Here is a 16,891-nt window from a genome sequence, read left to right as displayed (position 1 = left end):
CTTAACTTCTAGTAGCTTCTGCAGATTTAACAAAGAATGTTCAGAGCATTGCCAGGCTCCTACATTGCCATAAAATGTTGTATTTATACCTGAAGGAGTCACTACATCGATTTTTTTTTAATTTATAGGAATCACTCAGTTTTTGAAGATCACCCACACTCCTTGTCAGGATTAATTGTTTCTTTGGATTTGACCTGAAAGTATAAAGACAATGAAGCAAAGAAAGACAAGAAAAGAAAGAAAGTCAATCTAAGAGTTATGGTCCCTACCAGTCATCTCCATTTTTTATTTTTAGGCAGAGGTTTTAAAGATGTACTCGATTGTATGCAACAAAGAGTAAATGGCTTCTTTTTGGAATTCCTCATGTGGGCCCAAATATCTAGCTAAGACTGACTATAACCTTTTAACATTAACATGATACATAGGAAGGATTTTAACTGTAACCTTCATCTTGCTCCACCTTGCATCTGACTGATTCAAAGGAGGATTCTTCTAGAAAATCTTAGAAAAGCTTGGACCAAAAAAATGTGAAAGGAGAAGAAAAACGGGCCAAAATTTCAACCATCCACACTTCAAAGCAAATTCATCTTTATAAATACAGCACTATTAAAATTATTCCTCATGCTTCAGGACATAGGTACTAAATTATCTGCGATGCATTTGTGAAAAGTATGTGCTGTTCTCTAAATTATTGAAAACTATTTATGTTTTATGTTGAAATCTAATCTCTCAGTGTTTGTTCAGATTGACTATTAAAAGTAAAACATTTACTAAACCTTGTTTTTGTTTGTAAAAGCATTTCTGCTTGATTTAATTTAAATATTATTTTAAAATCAATTAGTAGTTACAAAAACAATATTCAAAAATTTCAAGGCCACTTTAAAAACAGCCTCTGTTCCCAGCTATTATAAAGCATCAAGCATTTGTCATGAGAGTGTTTTCCATATATTTTTAAGTTGCCTTCTATGTGGCATAAATAAAGAACATATCCATTGCTCATACAGAAAAAGCAGTTAAAAATCAACTGCTTTGATTTTTCAGTGTTTCAAGTGTATTTCTACCTATAACACTGGGATAGATCACTTCTGAAACTCTCATTAGAAAGTATTACATAACATGTGTCACCATGATGGCTGAAATTTCTAAAGCCTGTCTTTCATTTGCCTTCTTCCTTATTTAAATTTGCCAGGCTGAGTTTTGAGCCACATAGCTTTTCCTGAATTGACAGGGGAAACCAATGATGCGGAACTTACAAGTTTTCTTTCCCATCTCTGCACAAAATCATTCTGACTTTGATTAAAGTGACCAACCACCAGGGGTTTGACTGAATTGATAGACTATTACTTTACTTGTTAGAAAACCAATTCTTTCAATCAAGAGGGTCAATCTGATTGTGTGTCAGTTATGACCTGAAATGATCTTTATCGATGTTGAGATAACCAGCCCAAAGCAATCGCTAAAGAAGGAAGTATTTCAAAACTTACATACTAAAACTCATTATCTATGACTACATTAATTTCGAATTTTGATCAAGTAGACCTATTCTCTGCTAAGTTAGTTCCGTGAGACACTAAAGTATTAATAAAGTTTACACATGCATGTATCGTAATTTCATGAACACTATCTAGAATGACATTCCCTATGAAACATTAATGGTATAAAAAGTATAAACCCGACTCAGCATATGGTACCTTCATAGAACACCCAAACATTGCTTATATGACCCCTAGGGCAGGAAATAAATTCACGGAAGGAAAATGGAAGCTTCACTCTAAATTATATTCTTAATTTTGTATGTGTTAAATCAAACGTTTTAAACAAAGTTTAAGATAAAGAGAACGTTTTACTTTATCACAAAAACTATAGGGCCCTAAAATTTCACCAATTACAGCCCCACTAATTTGGAACCATAAAAAAAAAAATCTAGATTTTTTTTTCTTGGTTGAAGTTTATATTTGACTCAGTGTAGAGATAAGTTATTCTTCTCTGGATTCTTTTTCAACCCTTATAACATGGCCAGAAAAAAAGGCTCAGTTTGGCGTTTGTATGTCTTTTACTCTTCTCTAACGTTCGACAACCTCAAACATTTAAATCAGGCTCAGTCTTTCTCCCAACAGAAGCTGGCTAAAATTTAATAACGTCATTTTCATCACATTATATTTATTTTTATAGCTGCCTTCTGTTTTCAGGAGAGGATACTGGTTTTCTATTCACAGTACTAATATAAAGTTTTCTCTTTAAATTTAGATTGCAAAGTGAATCAATTTAAGGAAAATGTGCAGTAATAACTGTACAGGTGGTAAGAAAGTATGTCTAAAAATCATGAAAGTGGTAAAAATGGTTAGATGTTAGGAAGTAAATATACGTAAAAGCAAATACATTAAAAAATTATGAACAAAACTATAAGAAGAAAATCATCTACTTGGGTGAACAAATTAATTTCAATCTCTTTCCCAGTATTTATTTGTAAACCATTGTGTTAATTCGAAATGACTCCTCTATTAAAGTGGGCCCATTGAAACCTTTATCCAACAACATTTTAATAGCTGCTTCTTCAGTACAGTACAAGCTCAAAAGTTATAAGACTGCACGCCTTAGAGAAAAAAAGTTTGTACTTCAAAAACCTCATTCAACAAATGCTTATCGGGACTTCCCTGGTAGTCCAGTGGTTAAGACTTTGCCTTCCAACACAGGGGGTGCAGGTTCGATCCCTAGTCAGGGAGCTAAGATATCGCACATGCCTCAGGGCCAAAAACTAAAACATGAAACAGAAGCAGTATTGTAACAAATTCAATGAAGACTTTAAAAATGGTCCACATCAAAAAAAAATAAAACATCTTAAACAAAACAACTGCTTATCAATCACTCATTACCTCCGACATGGCAAGCCAGATTTGGGGAAGGATAAAAAGATTTATGTGTCCACTCATTATTCAAAAGCTATTTTTTTGAGTCACTATGAGTTTCAAAGTCACTTGCTGTATAGGATGTAATTAAAAGAAGAGAACAAGGAAAATGCAGAGGAGGAGGAAGATGAGGAGGATCCTGAACTCAAGGAGATTAGCATCTCCTTACTTATTACTGTCCTTGAATTTTACTTATTGTCCTAGATACTATTTCATTTTCTCATATATTGCCTTTTTTTTTTTTTTTTTTTTTTTTTTTTTGCGGTACGCGGGCCTCTCACTGTTGTGGCCTCTCCCATTGCGGAGCACAGGCTCCGGACGCGCAGGCTCAGCAGCCATGGCTCACGGGCCCAGCCGCCCCGCGGCATAGTGGGATCTTCCCGGACCGGGGCACGAACCCGCGTCCCCTGCATCGGCAGGCGGACTCTCAACCACTGCGCCACCAGGGAAGCCCCACATATTGCCTTTTTTAAAAAAAGTCAACGTATTATTCAGCCAGAGGTAATATTTAAGAGACATTTCCTTTGAGTGTCAGATTTTATGAAACTCAATAGCAAATTCATGGAATACAAAACAGCACGACCACAGCAATGTTTATAAAATACTGCAGACTTGGCCTTTCACACATTCTTTGTGAAAGAGGTGATGCTGCCCCAGAAAGGAAAAGACTCAAAATTTAGTAAAATTTAAAAAAAAATAGTAAAATAAAGTCACAGTACTAACTTGAACATATGCATTTATTATGAAAACCCACATGTGATTTGAGGTTTAATTATATAAATTAAAATTGGTGGAAGGAAGCTGCTATCCTTCACAAACATGATGCTTCCAATTTTACTAGATTTATACATCTCACTTAGGATGAATGGAGTTGTGATGCTGTAATATATTTATTATACTACTTGAACTTATATCCTTTTCTTCCCCTTTACTCTGTGTCTGAAGCCTGTGAGGATTTCTCCTACAGGAAAAAAGCAAATCTACTGGGTTCTAAGGAAGGGTGATAGTTTTTTAATATGAAAATGGATTTTGATGTTTAATGCTTAAAGGACATTTTCATTTCTGATGCACTAAAGGCAGATTTCCAAAAAAAGTTCTGTACCATATGTACTCACACTTCACTATTTTAAAACAGAAAAATGTTAAAGAAAGATTACAAGACTTTCTTCATACCCTGCATTCTGTGTGACAGTATTTTCTGTACCATCATGGCATGGGATGCCTTCCCGATGCATTTTAAGCTGATGATGTAACTGGCATGAATACTGTGGATAATACAGCCTTACATCTGTATCAACTGCCCAACTTTCCCCAAAAGGATTATAAAACAACTAATCAAGCCATTCAATACAAATATCAGTCACCTGTGAATCCACTTTAACCAATTCATTACTTAATTTCACCCAATAGTATGGAAGGAGAGGTAATATTTGGTGTCAAAGAGATTGAGCCGGAAAGGTGGTCCTACAAGGGAATGAGGGCGCAGTGATCCAGCTCTGCAGGTCTCGGCCCTTGGCAGTCATTTCACCAGCTTCTGGGGCCAGTTCTGTTCCCGCTGCAGCAAATGAGGGAAACACCGGTCCAAACACTAGTAACCCTCAACTCTATCTGAAGCCTGTCCACTTCGGCTCCAATAACGTGCCTGGGCTCCTTCCTCCATGGCCAATCCCACACACCCCCCATCCCCCGTAGCACAATTCTATTATCTGAATCATTTCCTGTCCTTTCTTCTCAGTCAGCACTCACATGGTGTGTCAGGTACTGTGTTAGCAATGGGAAACAAAGAACAAGTCCCTCAGGACAGGGGTGCTCACTAATTCCCATGATTTCAGATATCCTATCTCCTGTGGCAGCTTCATTTAATTTTGCTTCCTACAAAAGTAAAAATATTGTTATTTTTTCCTTAATGTGAAAAATTTTGCAATATTCCATAACTGCAGCCATTTGGGTCTTCAATTCCACTTAAATAGCATTTTACTGCCTCAGATGCTACAATGAACGCTTTTGCTTTTTCTTCTTGCAATATTTTTCCTTTAGTTCTTCCTACAGCTTCTATGATGGTCTTGGGTTGCTGGTTTCCTTAATTAACTTCTCATCACATAGAATCACTGGAGAATCCTGCTAATTGGAAATGAATACCTCAAAATTATTTTTACCGTAAAGGGCTTTTTTTAGTATTCCTTAAGATGCACCATTTCCCTTTTATTCCTTAAACCCTCTGTTTAAGGTTAGAGAATGTCTTTCCTTCAGACAAAAAAAAAAAAAAAAAAAAAACAGGAATTCCCTGGCATTAGGGCTCCATGCTTCCATTGCAGGAGGCATGGGTTCAATCCCTGGTCGGGAAACTAAAATCCCACATGCCATGCAGCACGGCCAAAAAGAGAGAGAGAGAGAGACAAACAAGGGTTTCCTATCACAAATCCAGGATATCCTTGAGGGTTTGGGTGGTGAATTAACTTCCTGCTGTTTAAAACTATTGATGCCTTCTTACAGCCAGAAGGGGAAATACCACTTACTCACACACTGAGGGTGACAGAGAGGGAAAAAGAAACAGCCTGGAATCATTGAGGCCATTGATAGGACAGTGAACTAACTCTGGGCCTCTTATTTCCAGACTTTCTATTAAGTAAACCATGATGATTCCTGGGGTTTATACCACTTTAATCAGGAGTTGTTTTACCGGCAACCCAAACCATCCTGTTACAGGCTCTGAGATCCCTCCAAGCATAGCTTGACCAGCTTACTGGTTCAATCAAGAATGGATGGAAAGAGACACAGACTGGAACAGGAAAGGAGGCAGACTCCTGGTGATGCCATTTCTGGGCTTCCTGATCAAGTTTTCTCTGACGGTTTTCTGTAGTTGCTTTCTACAGTGAACATAAACTGTCATCTTCTGCTCAGAGCCTCAGGACAGCAAAGACATGGAGACTGACTCAGTGTTCTCATCTCTACCTTCTCCCCGGTGAAGACATTTGGGTCATGGCCATTAGCTAATTTACAAAGGATAAAGAAGAGCAGTTGTCTGTGGACCAAAGGAAAGTTTGTAAACAACGATGTCCTTGTAAACTGGCTCTCTGACAGTGGGAGTAGATGGAGGGTAGCCTTGCTACGTAGCCTTTGCCAATTTTCCTGCTATAAAATAATCCCACCACAGATTTCAAACTACCAATTTAATAACCAGCTAACAAAATTTCTGAATATTTGACAATCAGCTCTGGAAAGTCAGTGCTGGATATTAATGAGTTATCTTTTTTTTTTCCTGAGAAAACACTCTGTACCAACAGGAGGCATTGCTGAAGGAAAGTCAAGCACACCAAACTCATAATCAATTCTTCTCTCCATGGAGCTTATAGTTTAGCTGCAAGTTCAGCAACATTTGTAAGATAGAAGTAAAAATCACCTCTAAGGCAACATATTTATAAATGCAAATTAACTGAAAGCAAAGTGGTATCTAAGCACCTAAGATGTAAAGGAAATGAGTATAACAGTCCATCTCATAGGGTGGTTGAAAGGGTCAAGTGAGATCACAGATGAGAAGACCTTGGTGAGTTACAGGCCGCTACAGAAACGTAAAGGATCATTCCTCACAGAGTGGAGTGAGGCTCCAATCCGACAAGGCAACATCTGGGCTCTCAGAACACAGTAATTGATGATGACAAGGTCAAAGATGGAAAAGCAGGATGCCTAGGGATACTGGGAAGACAGAGCAGAAATCAAGCCCACTGACCTCACACAGTGGATGAATTGTGTTCACAGAGCCAGATTATTTCCTACCACATCACCACTGCCTTTTTCATCCCATTTATTATGCAACCATGACCGAGACATTAATTCCTCTAAGGCCTCAGAAATCTGCAAAATTGACCTCAAAGGGCTGTTTTTAGGGTATTCACGATAAAGACCTGAATGACCTTGAGAACAGTCTTCTCCAAATTCAAGGTCTGACTATGGATGGTTTCGTAGGGTAGAAGCATGGCCTTTGGGACAAAAATTCTGACTCTACCACTTACTAGTTGTGTGCCTTGTGCAAGCAACTTAAACTGCTGGTGCCTCGGCTTCCTCATCTGTACTTGGAGATGGTAGTTTTTACCTCATAATGTGGTTTTGCAGGTTAAATGAACTAAGGCACATAAAGTATCTGGTACAATGCTTAGCACATGGTAAGAACTCAATAGTTGATAGATGCTGTTATTATTGATTTTAAAAGCATCACATTCAAAATTTGGACGAAAAAAATTTTAAATAAAAAATAAATAATAGGCATTTAAATTAGTGTTACCACCAGTTTTTAAATGAGATGGTTTTAAATCATCGAGAAGGCTTTCTTTCTACCACTTAAGGTGTCAGCTTCACCTTACAACTGGCCTTCTTGTGACTGAAAGTTTGTTGTTCAGTAGCAAGAAAGCTGCTTAATACTTCCTGCACATCTGACATGGGAGGGAAGGAAGGGGGGGAGAGGGAGAGGGAGAGAGAGAGAGAGAGAGAGAGAGAGCGAGAGAGAGAGAGAGAGAGAGAGACCCAAGGAGGAGAGAAGAGTCCTTCTGACTCTCCAACACCTGTCTCCTCCCATCAGGTCACATGATCATCCTGAGACCAATTCCTGTGCCAGAGGGTTACAAAATGTTGATTGGCTAGAACTGGAATGTTTGGGAAGTTAGTGGTCTCAGTGGGAAAAAGGAAGGAGGCGCGTGGGTCTAGGTGGGAAAAAGGAAGGAGGAAGTGGTCTAGGTGGGAAAAAGGAAGGAGGAAGGTGGATACTAGGCAGGTAACCTACAAAAGGTTCCTATGGTTTCAAAACCGTTTTCTTTACTCATCTATTGCCTTCAAACCATAAGATACAGGCCATTCAACAACAGACATGATTTGAACTTTGACCGCTTCTAGCTCTGGTTCATGTCATATTACAATGAAAACACGACGTTGGCCACTATCCACTCTAATAACCACAGGATTTTCTACCTCCACAAAAATGGTAGAGAAAGAAAAAGTTCCATATAAACAGAACTTACTAGCTCCAATATTGGTTGTTACTGCATCTTTTTGATAGAGCTGATTTTCCTATTTTCTTATAGTGACATATACCACAGTACCGAGGTTAGTTGGATATATAAAAACACACCAGCCCAAGCAGCTAAAAAAGGAAGAACTTACTCAGTTTTATCACTGAATAATGACAACCAATTTGAATCATGTTAGTCAAATTGATGAACTGAATTATAACCGCTTGTTTTAAGACATCCATGAAGGTGAAATCCAAAGAAAAAGATTAGGCACATTTGTTTTTTTTTTGGTATCTCTTGCATGCCTTTTACTCACTGCTTTTATCATTAAAAACAAGCTTAGTTTTTTTGTTTTTTTTTTGCGGTACGCGGGCCTCTCACTGTTGTGGCCTCTCCCGTTGTGGAGCACAGGCTCCGGACGCGCAGGCTCAGCGGCCATGGCTCACAGGCCCAGCCGCTCCGCGACATGTGGGATCTTCCCGGACCGGGGCACGAACCCGTGTCCCCTGCATCGGCAGGCGGACTCTCAACCACTGCGCCACCAGGGAAGCGCCCCAGGCTTAGATTTTTGACTTAACGCTGCACCAGCTCTAAAGCCTCAAGTTTCTCCTTATGACAGTAGCTTTTTATTATTATGATGGATGAAAACCCAAATAATATTTATTCTATCCTATTGGGAGAAAACCATGAAAATGTCCAGAGGAGAAGAATCTCTAAAAGCAATAAATGAAATAGATCCACCAATAAAGGGGAATAGAATCTTGATCTCTGGTCTCCTTTTCCAGCATTACTCTTCCTGTGGGAAAAAGACTATGGCAGAAATCTAAACATGCCTTAATTCCTACATCCCAATGCTAGATACATTAAAGGGACCAGAATTAGCTGAAATAAATTGGAAAGGAAAACATTGCTTCATAGATCCTGTCTATGACACATTTCTCTGTATGTAATCCCCATGATCAAATGAATACTTGAATGATAAAGCAAGGGAAAAGGTATAAAATCAGGGAAATTAAGAGTGATGTGAGCCCGTTATTGATAGCAGCTGTGCTGCTTTGCCTCTGTGTCCTATATATCTAAACATCTACCTATCAAAAGAACATATCCTAAAGAACAACATGGTGCAGAGATGAATTTCAATCTGACAAATGCTATGAACTAAAAAATGAACTATATCATAAACTTTCCTCCTTCTCAAACAAAGAATCCTAAATAACCTTACATTCTCTGTAGGAAATAACCAGGGTAATGTGGAAGTGCTCACTAAATTTCTGCATACTGCACGGCCAATCAACCTAAAGCGATGCAGAAATTATCCTTTCACAAAATGGTTTGAAAAGTTTCGTGTTAAAATGTAACTTTCCTTGCCTGTAGTTTTTTTCAAACACTAGGGGTTTTTTCAACAGCTAACAGAGTTTTAGACTGCAAATGCTAAACAGAAAGTATCAAAATTTGTCACTATTAAATCAATCATTCTGGCCTCATAGATACACTGCTGTATTCATTTATTCATACAATATATCCATATGATTTACTATCTTCCTGTAAAAGAAAAATGGCCATCTTGATTAATGGGATAATCTGTGAATCAACTGTGCTAACTTTTCTAAATTTCATACCTATTAATTTTAATAAATTTCCACTAATTTCTGCATTATGAAATTAAGTGGGAATATCTAATGTCTTTACAAAATGCTTTACTACTGCTACTATACTTCTGCAGTTTTTAATACCATTTTGTGATCTTTTTATAAATACTGCAAAAGTCATCCATACCTACCATCATAATATGTCCCCCCCCATTTTAAGTAGCTAAGTCCTCTCAAATTTTACTGCACAGTAATCCCAGGTTATCAAATTGATTGTGCCACGAGTCATGAGCACCAGAACTGGTGTTTAAAAGAGTATACTGCAACATAAACTGGCAAAAGCCTCAGCTCTGCCTCATTCTTGATTGGGAGCATTTGGTCAGTTGACCCCTGTCACCTTTCATCTTGCCACCTCACACGTACCAGTACCCACAAACCCTGCACACTGTGTACTGGGGTGGCAGCAACAAGAATAGAGAACAGCTAGAGCTATTTGCCAAGGAAAATGCAACTTAATGATATAAATAAATGATCCCACAAATGACACCAAGTTTTCAAGCTCAAGTAAGGTGTCATCACTTTGAGACTAGAAAATTGAGATGTGTGTCTGATGAAGGTCATTTGGAACTTGCTGGGTGTAGGGCGATGGAAAGGCATTCTGGTTAAAAAGTAGCAGGCAACTAGAAGTGGGATACAGATACCTGAGTAAGAGAATTGGTGTGGACATATACAGTTTGAGTAAAGATAATACCTATCTGAGAAACAGGAAGAATAATCTAGAGAGAGAGACATGGACAGAAAAAAAAAAGAAATATAAATGAATGGATAAATATGTATGAGAGCACTTAGAGAATGTTTAAAGTTAGAATGGAAGAAGAGGACAAAAAATGATGCCTAAAGAAAAGAACGAACAGCAGGTGAGAGAAGAGCCTTGAAATTTATTCATTCATTGTTAATTCATTCAACAAATATTTATTGAGGGTCTACTCTGTCATAGGCACTGTGCTAGACACAGAAGGGAGGGAGAATATAGCCTAGGGGGAGTTTATAGTCTGGTGGAAAAGAAAGCAAGACATTGAACAAATAAAAAATCTGTACCCCAGCTCCCATAAGTAAGTATAATTGTGATAAGTGTTCCAAAAAGAAGGAAAAAAAAACAGGTCCAGGTGCTGGGGGCATATATAAAAGGGAGCTGCCTAATCTTTCTGAAGTGTCAGGGATGATTACTCTAGGGAAATGACAGTACCTGGCAAATGAGTAATTAGAAAAAGAGAGAGAGAGAAAGTGATCACCAAAGACAGAGTGAGCAAAGATATCCCAACACTAAGGAAGAGAAGAGTAAAACACACAGTGCATAGCTATAAAGAGGCCACTGGCGACCTTGAAGAAGCCTCCTTTTCTTCTTTCCTCTGCACTTTCTACTCTAATCCCAAAGCCACTTGGGGCAGTTCAGGGCTGGCGTTGGTGTTGGGGTTAGCATGGACACAGCTGTCTTACCCCAAAACTACTCGCCAGTTCTGCCTTACTAATAGAACCCTAAGTTCTTTAGGGTGACAGTGAGCCCAGCTAAAATACTCATTTCTCCAGACTGCCTTGACGGTTGACTTCATGACAGTTCTGAGCAGTAAGACATAAGCAGAATGCTGCTGGGGATTTCCAGAAAGTTTTGCTTTTGCAAGAGCAACACAGGCCCTTCCTGAGTGACACCTGGTTTTCTTTTTCCTACCTTGAATGACACCATGAGTCTGGAAGTGAAGCAGCCATCGTGCAATGTGAAGCAATTGTAAGAACGTTAGTTTCATACTAAGGATGACAGAACACTGGAACATAAAGGGTGGCTGGAATTTTGAGGGTATCCTGGAACCACTGGACCAATTCCAGACTCTCTACCTATGGGCTTTTTGTTACGTGAGAAAAGCTAACTCTTATTTGGGTAAGCCAAGGTAGACCACTTTCTGTTACCTGCACTCAAATATAATTCCTAATTGACACAGGGTTGTAGTGGGGTGGGAAAGGGTGTTATCTTGTTAAAAGCGATCAAAGTAGGGGCGTTATCTTCTTAAAGGTGATCAAAGTAGAGATGATGACCCGGACAGAAATAGGAATCAAAAACTATTCCCAGTCCCATTTTACAACATAGACATTGTTAGTGCCACAAACACATGGGATAATCAAGCTCTTCAATAACATAAATACTACCTTATTTAGGATAATGCTTTGGAACTGTAAAAGTTAACCCCTGGAAACTGTCTAGCTTATACAGAAAACTGGTATATTTAAAGACATCTGGGCTTCCCTGGTCGCGCAGTGGTTGAGAGTCCGCCTACCGATGCAGGGGACACGGGTTCGTGCCCCCGTCCGGGAAGATCCCACGTGCCGCGGAGCGGCTGGGCCTGTGAGCCATGGCCGCTGAGCCTGCGCGTCCGGAGCCTGTGCTCCGCAACGGGAGAGGCCACAACAGTGAGAGACCCGCGTACCGCAAAAAAAAAAAAAAGACATCTAGTTGTCACATCATAACATTTTTTTTTTAATGTTGTGGGTAGGAGTTAATTAATTAATTAATTAATTTTTTTTGCTGTGTTGGGTCTTCGTTTCTGTGCAAGGGCTTTCTCTAGTTGCGGCAAGCAGGGGCCACTCTTCATCGCGGTGCGCAGGCCTCTCACTATCACGGCCTCTCCTGTTGCGGAGCACAGGCTCCAGACGCGCAGGCTCAGCAGTTGTGGCTCACGGGCCCAGTCGCTCCGCGGCATGTGGGATCTTCCCAGACCAGGGTTTGAACCCGCGTCCCCTGCATTAGCAGGCAGACTCTCAACCACTGCGCCACCAGGGAAGCCCCCCATAACATTTTCTAAAAAAAAAAAAAACTTTCTCCATCATTGTACATTAATCAAGACTATCTAAGGAAGAAATGAAAATGTTCTGAGAACTCAGCCATGTGCTGTAGCAGGTGGTGGACATTTAAATGGCATTATTTATCATAAGTAGCATTTAAGGAGTATCTTAGAGTCTCTGATTCCAAAAATGTATGTCAATTTGGCGAGAGACCAGTGCTTTTTTAGTTATTAAAGCATAAATAGGGCTTCCCTGGTGGCGCAGTGGTTGAGAGTCTGCCTGCCAATGCAGGGGACACGGGTTCGTGCCCCGGTCTGGGAAGATCCCACATGCCGCGGAGCGGCTGGGCTCGTGAGCCAGGGCCGCTGAGCCTGCGCGTCCGGAGCCTGTGCTCCGCAACGGGAGAGGCCACAGCAGTGAGAGGCCCACGTACCACACACACACACACACAAATAATAAATAAATAAATAAAATTAGATTGCTAAAAAAAAAAAAAAAAAAAAAAAGCATAAATAGGTTTCCAACACTTTCCTTTCCCTAATTAGACACACTGATTTGTCATGGCGCTCCCACTTTGAAGGGTACTGTAAAGTCGGCTCTGGCCAGCCCGATCAAGAATCATTATACTGGCGCATTCTACAATGCTGTTCACGGTAGCACAAATTTTACTGTAAAGTGTGCCCAATCTGATGCAGCTTTGAAGCCCAAACCCTTAGGATTTCAATCCTCTCTCTAGAACATGCTGTTTTACCTGAAGCACGTTACCGAATCTATCTGAGTTTTGGTTTCCTGAATACCTACATTTTGTGAATATTAAATGAGATCCTTTAAAAACAAACAGTCCACACAAAGGTCTACACGACTATAAGCCCTCTGCAAATATTATCTCCTTTCTCTTTTGCCCATTCCTACACTGCACTGCATTTGAAGAATTTTCATTAAGCTAGTAAAATCTGTTCCTACAGAACAGATCCCAACCTAATTAAGCAGAACATGAAGAGAAGGTTTCTACTTAAATTCTGAAGCAAAGATACAACATACAGAACCTTAAATTCTGAAGCAAAAATTATCCACATACAGAGGGTGGTAAAAATCACTTGCACCCGTTTTTGGAATATCATGTAGACCATAAAAAGAATATTTTAAGGACCGTTTCCATTTTTGAAAGACTGAGTTAGTATTACGTAATGGCCAAATCATACATATGCCTCCTTGTCCTATAGACGTGGGGTGGCGGATATGCCTGGGTACAGCCCTGAGCAGAAAGGGTTAAGAATGGAAGATGCTTCCTGATGAATATGTTTGCTCCCATCACCCTGTGACACTTACATCCACAGCTGTCTGCCCCACAGCTGTCTGTCTCCCTCACCTTGGACCAGTCCAGAGATAAAGCAAATATCTCCTCAAGGAAAGCAGAGAGCCTCTCAGTTCTCCCTGTCTCCATCACCTCCCCGATGAGTCATCTCTCTGACTACTTCACTCCTTTAAGGGCAGTCTGGCAAGCAAGGGACAGTGAGAACAAAACATTTATAAGCAGGACCCTAGTGATAAAAACAGTAGCAATACTTATGGATACTGAGAATTAATTTCTTTTTCTTGCAGGAAATATGAGTGATAACGTTTCCTTGGCCAGTCTCAAAAATGTCAATACATTTGTTTGTTAATACAAATGCATGGCCTCATTCGTTCTCTGACAGGAACGTTGAGAAGAGTGAGGGGGGGAGAGGAGAATCATTATTGTCACCCTATAATTATTCAGAGGATGTTTCATTTTATTTTATGTTAGAGTGGCCAAATTTCTATTATTTCTCTGTTGCCCTAATCATCATGATAAATCATGAAATAAGAATCTCAATGTCCAATTACCATTCAGAGTAGATACAGGAAAGGAATTAAAGCTTTCTTTCTAAGTGGAAGAAAGGGCAATTCCACAGAGCTTCCTCAGGGAATGTACACTGTGCTGAACAGTATATTACTGGAAAGAGATAAGCAATTGTGTGATGTACAATTGCCAACACTTTCTTGTCTTTCAACTCTAGTTCTAAATGCTTACGAGGAATAATATCTTCACATTTTTCAAAGGCTGCTACAGGAGAAAGCCACTTACACTCACATTCACAAGTATTGTAAATACAGCAGTTATTATTTAAAGAAGAGACACAGAGACAGAGACCAAGAGAGACAAAGAGACTGAAGTCTCTTTGAGTGACTGAAGTCTCTTAGAGTGCCATGGCCAGGTTTCAACAAAACCCTGCCCTCAGCTCCAGGCTCAGGGCTCCCATACCTCACCAACTGCTTCTTTAAGGACCTCAAGCTGGAGAGCTACAGCAGAGGGAAATGTTTTTCTTCAAAGAAATGAACTTCTAAGAAATATAATAAGCCAAACCTAAACTCTTAAATTATTTTCTTTCTTTGGTAATTTTTCTTTTTCTGCTAATAAAGGTAGCAACTAAGCGATACTAACGTCCAGCAGGTCAACTGCATATGAGTCAATTTAGTCACTATAGCTGTAGGTGGTGTAAAAGAAACAAGTGAAGCAATCCGGTTGCTTGGACAGTTCAATCAATAAATCAAAGTGGTAACCCTGTGAAATTATACCTAAATTAAATATCCCAAAGTAGACTTTGTTCCGAAAAAGGCAACATCTATCTTATAATATTTCTAGAAAATCTATTACCTGTCATGGTTTTTTTTTTTTTTTTTTCTCACAAAAGTTTATTCTTAAATGTACAATAGGTTCCAAGACAACATTTCATTCGAGCTATAGGTGGCAACAGATGTTATGGCAGGGAATCCAGATGTTTAAACAGGGATGGAACTAAGGATCATCATTGCCTCAGGCACAAGGAACAGCTTAGTTTTTGCCAGATTTCTTAATTCCACTTGTGGCCAGGGGGCCTTTCCCCGTGGCCTTCGCTTTTAGCTCCTCAAGTTTCTTTTGCTCCTCCTTCTGTTTCTGCTTGAATGTCTTATCTTCCTCGATCATCTCCTTGGCATGCTTCTTGGGCTGCTTCAGGGGCTTCTTCTTGCCACCTTTGCGGCCCGACATGGCGCCTGCCGCCCCTTCCCCAGACCCTGCCACCGGATGCGGCTGTCATGGTATTTTAACACAGGGACGTCAGCTATTCACACAAAAACATTTTTAGAAAATAGACGAATTTAGCCCCACAGTTAATAATGTCTAGTTATTAAGTTTGATGGACTAAATCCCACCATTTTTTTTTAAGGTAGGAAGTACAAGACTAGATTCAGATTAGAACAAATACTGCAAAATATAATGAAAAGATATGGACCATTTTTCTCTCCCCTGCTTTTGGAAGATTTTGTTGTTTCCTTCTATTCCAGCTTATAATTGAGTTCAATCTGATAAAAGTTTGTCCTCCAAACCTAAGTCCTATGTTTTAGGCAATTAATAATTGGCAACAAGCTTAAAATTGCACTTATGAGTTCTAACTTTTCTGTCTAGGAACTAGCTGGCTCACAGTCCAAACATGATAGTAATTAATAGTTAAAACTGTGTTTGGATCTTCTTAGAATAATACCACTTATTATCCTACTCTGCATTGATGTTTTTTCTTTTCTTTTTCCAACAGAAATTTTATTATGGATGCATAGATCACTGTATGGGAAATATCTGATTTCTAAGTAATCTTTGAAGGAGTAGTTCTTCAAGTATAGTTCCACTGTGACCTATAAGGATCTTCTAGATGTTTGGAGGATTAGTCCAAACTCTAATTCATTAAAAAATATTTAAAGTATAGCTGATTCACTTTGTTATAAAGCAGAAACTAACACACCACTGTAAAGCAATTATATTCCAAAAGAGATGTTAAAAATATATATTTAAAGTATAGAATACAGTTTCTACTGAAAATGACACTTTCTAATATAAAATACAAAAATGAAAAAAAAATACTATAATGACTCTTTACCCAACCCGAAGCACCCTCACCCACCTTTGGCATGGGAAAGAGAGAGGAAGAGGCTGGCGGGGAGGGGAGTCCTGGGGTCAGGGGAGAGCAAAGGATTTGGTCACTGGCAAAAAGGCAAGCAAGAATAGATCAAAATCAGTTTCCAAGATCATTTCTTCTAGGGAGCAGCATGTGAACCAGGAAAAAAGACATTAGCGACCGAGGCATTTTTACTAGTCAATAAAATCCCATTGATTTTATTGCAAGAATATTACACCTTTCTACACATTTTTATTTCACCAATCACCTAAATTTTACAGCTTTTTATAACACCTAAAAGGCAGTGTAGTATAGTGACCTGAGTTCAAAACCTAACTCTCCCACTTAATTTCTCTAAGCCTCAGTTTCCCCATCTATAAAACGGGAATAATAATATCTATAATATGAAAACATGTTTTTAAGTGCCTTGCAAAAAGCCTGCCATGAGGTAGGCACTCAATTCATGGCAATAACATAATGTATTAGATATAAAAATATTAACTGATTTCTAGAAACCCACCTGTGCCCTTATTTTTGCATGTGCTACCATTTGAGTAGTTGCACAATTTCACTTAAAGGATATTTTTTTCTAATACTCAGAAGGAATACTTCTT

General features: G+C 39.2%; 2 protein-coding genes across 2 annotated transcripts in view; both read right to left on the bottom strand.

Annotated features, from left to right (window-relative positions):
* The window catches only part of GRM8 (glutamate metabotropic receptor 8), a 749,540-nt gene that overhangs the window by 525,771 nt on the left and 206,878 nt on the right, over positions 1-16,891 (bottom strand). The gene's annotated exons all lie outside the window — the stretch shown is intronic.
* On the bottom strand, positions 15,054-15,398 carry LOC132524143 (translation machinery-associated protein 7-like). The gene has a single exon (XM_060155978.1). The coding sequence runs from the start codon at positions 15,374-15,376 to the stop codon at positions 15,182-15,184; it is 195 nt and encodes a 64-aa protein (XP_060011961.1). The 5' UTR covers positions 15,377-15,398; the 3' UTR covers positions 15,054-15,181.

The sequence above is a fragment of the Lagenorhynchus albirostris genome, chromosome 8, assembly GCF_949774975.1.
Source record: "Lagenorhynchus albirostris chromosome 8, mLagAlb1.1, whole genome shotgun sequence".
Taxonomy (NCBI): domain Eukaryota; kingdom Metazoa; phylum Chordata; class Mammalia; order Artiodactyla; family Delphinidae; genus Lagenorhynchus; species Lagenorhynchus albirostris.
This window is presented reverse-complemented; position numbering and strand designations above follow the sequence as displayed.